Genomic DNA, 4827 nt, shown 5'->3' on the forward strand with positions numbered 1-4827 from the left:
TATATAAAACAACACACACACAGGCGATTATATATATATATATATATATATATATATATATTGTTTTATTTATATACATGCATATTTACGATATGTGTTTTACATTTGTGTGTATACATACGTATATACAATTATATATTCTATGCCTTGTTTAAATACTCTATGCTTCTGTGTGTGTATCATGCATATTTATGCTGCAAAATATGTTTTCTGTTTGCCTTATGATAAGGTACACCTTGTGAGTGTTCGTTACACGTCAAGTACACACGCGCATCCACATACACACACGCGCACACATATAGAGGCAAGCACACAAATTCTCACATACACATATCTATATACGTATATATATATATATATATATGGTCACGTACAACCTCCTCTATCTATACTCATATCCGATTGGTACCACAGCAACTGGACAATAATGTGGACGCTAATGTGGAGTCTATTTGCGCTGTGGGTGTGGACGAGATGTCGTGGGACGATCTCAATGAGGAGAGCTACGATTGGCCAACAGGTGGGCATTCTCGCTTAAATGGCATGTGTGCATCGCACGCACAGGCCTGTTTATGGACGTGCACATTGCGTGTTTATACTTTTGATGTGCTACCAATTGCGTTCACACGATTGTAATCGATTTTTGCACTCGTATTAAAGCAAAAGCTTTAGAAGCAGTGTATGTCCGCACAGCAAACGGTGTTGACAGTCTTGTGTACTCTATCCGGAAGTTGCGTTCGATAGGCGAGGTATGGTGTGTGTCATGTCTATCCACACGCAAATCCCAAACCCAACATAAATGCCGAATCCCTTACACAGTGAGCTACGTGGCTGGGTATCGCAAGAAAGTGCGTGCTGTAGTGGACGCCCTCATCACCTCGTTGCCACTGACCATGCCGCTGGACTGGAATTCACCCATGTACATCATTATCATGGGCATTGAGCATGAAAAGATACACATCGAGACCTCCACAGTGCTCATACGCCAGCTAAAGATCAACGATGTGATCCCCACGCGCCTGTTTGAGACGTGCCCATCTCGTGGTGAGGCACCGGCGAATAAGTTGGTACAGATCGAAGGGGGCAAGGTGGCCCTGGGCAAGGCGTTCGAGGGCAGCAGTACGTACGGATGGGACAACGAGTACGGCACGCACGAGTGCGAGGTATGGCCTCAGATCGTGTGTAATCATATGCGCAAGTATGTGCTTGCGTCTGCATGTATATATATATATTTATGTATGTATGTGATTATAGCTACAGCACCGAGTGCCTACGCGAGCACACGTGTGTGTGTGTGTACGTGTGCGTGTGTGTGTACGTGTGTGTGTGTGTGTGTACGTGTGTGTATGTGTGTGTGTACGTGTGTATATATATTGTGTGTACGTGTGTATGTGTGTGTGTGTGTACGCGCGTGTGTGGATGTGTGTGTGTGTGTATACGTGTGTGTATGTGTGTGTGTACGTGTATGTATGTGTGTGCGTGCGTGTATGTACGTGTGTGTGTGTGCGCGTGGGTGTGTGTGCGTGTATGTGCGTGTGCGCGGTGCGTGTGCGTGCTTGGAATATTGTATTCATTGTCAACGCTAAAGCATTCTGCGCATGGAGGTACATGTATTGCATATGTAAGCTTTGCATAAGCGTATGCGAAAGTACAAAGGCGGGAGCTCCGCATATGCGTATGCGAAAGTGCAAAGTTTCAACACAAAACCATGCCTGGTAGCACGGATTTGGAGTGCCAGTGAGTGTGTGCTGGCAAGGTAGTATTAAATAAGTGTGTGCGTCTCATATACACCTTACACCACTTTCATCAAACGAGTCTGTTATACCTGAGTCGTATACTACCAGTGCATATGCTTTCTGAGTCTTGCCACACGAATAGTTGCCCACGGGGTACTGCGGCGTTATACTCCAGCATCCGAGGTCTTGCATGCAATGTCTGGTTGTATGGCATCTTCCTGCGTTATCTATTGAGTCGGTGTACGCAAATTTGGGGTTTTATTATTGTACATGATGTAAAGTTGAGTTTTTGATTAGTTGCGCAAGTTTTTGCGCAAAAAGTATGCAATACTTATTCGAATATGATAAAAGTCTAAGCTGAGGTGTTTCGTTGGAGCTTCCTCTAAGTGATATGTACGGATTCGAGAGTTTCAGTAGTTACATATCCTTCAACTGTGACACTACCATCACCTACTGGCGCGAACAGCCAACATTCATGTGTTTATGTAGTCGCTAGTGATCGTACAGATAACATTATTTGCGAGCGCGCTCAGCACCCATCCCACATTCTATAAACCCTAAACCCTAAAACCCTAGGTAGACTTTACGATGCTACACTTGAAAGTGTTGAAGCGCAAGGCTTGCAGGTTGTCCAGCGTCCGTTTCTAGACTTTTTTGGACCTTGAATTTTTGAACGCGCTCATTTGTATAGTGATATGCTTCAAGCACGTATCCCATTTGTATCCGTAGGTGGAAGGATTCAAAGCGTCACAGTTTCTGGTGTCCAATCAAGAATACTTGGCATTTGTAGAGGCTGGAGGGTATGAGACTCCGCGATATTGGACCGATGAAGGCTGGAGATGGTGTACGTATCGTCAGGCCAAGCACCCTCTGTTCTGGTCTCAGGATGCGGATGGACACTTCCTGCAGCGAAATATGCTTGAGGTATGGGATACGCATTTATCTGTTACAATATTAAGTACTGTGCATGTGTGATGAAATGTGTATGTGTATACACATTTTCAGACGCAGAGAGTTGTACAGAGTGCTCTGTTGTTGGGTTTGAATGGGTGTGCTCTGTTGTTGGGTTGGAATGGGGCAGAGCTGGTGAAAAATCACTATGTACAACTGCACGCCAAATGTGCCATGTTGTCTTACGCATATATAGTACAAATACGCAGGTTTGTAGTTCAATTTGCTTAGGATTGACGCTGGAGGTTTGTGTCTATATTATTTGATTAAGCGCTGATTCTCTCGATTACTAAGACACTCACAATCCATCGAGGCAGTACACAGTATAATGCGATCGACGCCTAGCCACATTTTCTCGCCGCCTTGTCACGAACTGTACTAATACCATTCGCTTGCGTACATATCGCTAACTATTCAATACCCTGCACCAGGTCATAGAAATGCCCTGGAACTGGCCGGTGGAGTGCAACCAACTGGAAGCCAAGGCCTTTTGCAACTGGCTGAGTGAGAAGGACAACACCAGTATCAGACTGCCCACAGAAGACGAGTACATGCTCATGCGCACACACATGGACGTACAACAAGACCAGCATGAATGGCCGGAGCGTGGAGAGCACAACGGTCTTGGGGCGGGCGTGTGTGGAGGAGCCCCGGGTAACATTGACCTGCAACACTTTGCCAGCTCGTGTCCCGTGGACATGTTCAAGCAGAGCAGCACGAAGGGTCTGTACGATATCATGGGAAATGTGTGGCAATGGACTGAGACGCCGATGTACCCCTTCGAGGGCTTCAAGGTGCATCCGATCTACGACGACTTCACTGTGCCTACATACGACACACAACATAACTTGATTAAAGGTACGGACTGTGTTCGCCTTGGGTTGTAGCTGTTTCAGCGAGAGTAGGGTGTTTTATACGTGCATGTACCAGATATGCGTGTACTTTCGCTAGCGTTGGTTGTGTGTATATACTACGTACACGTATCACAGACTTGTTCATATGACATCTGCCTCATGAAATAGTGTGTATGTACTACGTACACATATCACAGACTTATTCATATGAGACATCTGTCTCAAGAAATTGTGCATGTACTTTGTGCTCATATCACAGGATTATTCATACGACTTTGAATCATGTAATTGTATTCTTTCGATGTCGAATTTTGAAACTTCTGGAATAGTAGAAAAATTTCATGCGCGAATGCTCCAGTCTGACCAAAGTTTATTGGATGGGTTTCTCCCCTTGTGTATGTCACTATCAGGAGGATCATGGGTTTCCGGTGGCAATCTGGCCACTGTGCGTTCCAGATATGCATTCCGCCGACACTTCTATCAGCACGCAGGGTTCCGGTACATCCAGTCAGAGCACGCACCGGTAGTGCCCGACAATGCGGAGCCATATGAAACATCAAAGGAGATATGTAAACACATACACGCACAGTTTGGGGCGGTTACAAGCAGATACGCACCCCAAGGAAACTTCTATTGCAAGGTATGGCCAAGACTGTGTGCTCTGATGGTTTATTGTTTGCGTTGTAAATGACTACGACTGTGCTGGTGGTGACTGTAAAAGTATCTTGTCAAGTGACTGTTTAGTGGCTATCAGTATAGTGTAAGACATTGGATTCGATATATAACTTTTGACAATGCGGAGGACCTTATTGAGGACCTCATTGAGAATGTGTATGGGCGAAACTACTAGTCTGACGAACGTCAAGCAATAACCCAAGAAGTCACACTTAGTTCTGCCTTGTCAGATAAGTATTCTCAGACTTGTGACGCCTTTGTCTTGCGATATGCCGCAATCAAACCATACCCGCGTTCCAACAGGCTGCTAGTTTATGCGGAGAAGTGCTAATGCAACATCTCTCGAACGGAAAGGCGAGCAACGTGCTTGAGATTGGGTGCCTTGGCGGCCGCATGTCATTTGAACTTGCACGTTACTTCGATTCGGTCACCGGTGTGGAAATCACGGCTAGGTTAATACAGGTAGGGGAATTTAAGGTTTCGTCAGAATGCATCAACAACAGTGTGATAGTGGTTTAGAAGTCATATATGTTGGTATTTGAAATACACACACACGCACACACACACACACACGCACACACACACACACACGCACACACACACACACACAT

At 45.3% G+C, this 4827-nt stretch overlaps 1 protein-coding gene across 1 annotated transcript in view; it reads left to right on the forward strand.

The window, feature by feature from the left end:
• The window catches only part of SARC_07064 (hypothetical protein), a gene marked incomplete at both ends in the record, with an annotated part of 9450 nt that overhangs the window by 2801 nt on the left and 1822 nt on the right, over positions 1-4827 (forward strand). Inside the window, 7 exons of the mRNA XM_014299007.1 lie at positions 415-520; positions 820-1163; positions 2466-2660; positions 3119-3293; positions 3336-3545; positions 3952-4181; positions 4520-4678. Of these exons, the coding sequence (XP_014154482.1) occupies positions 415-520; positions 820-1163; positions 2466-2660; positions 3119-3293; positions 3336-3545; positions 3952-4181; positions 4520-4678 (1419 nt within the window). The remainder of the gene's footprint in view (positions 1-414; positions 521-819; positions 1164-2465; positions 2661-3118; positions 3294-3335; positions 3546-3951; positions 4182-4519; positions 4679-4827) is intronic.

This window comes from Sphaeroforma arctica (genome assembly GCF_001186125.1).
Source record: "Sphaeroforma arctica JP610 unplaced genomic scaffold supercont1.537, whole genome shotgun sequence".
In the NCBI taxonomy this organism is placed as follows: domain Eukaryota; class Ichthyosporea; order Ichthyophonida; genus Sphaeroforma; species Sphaeroforma arctica.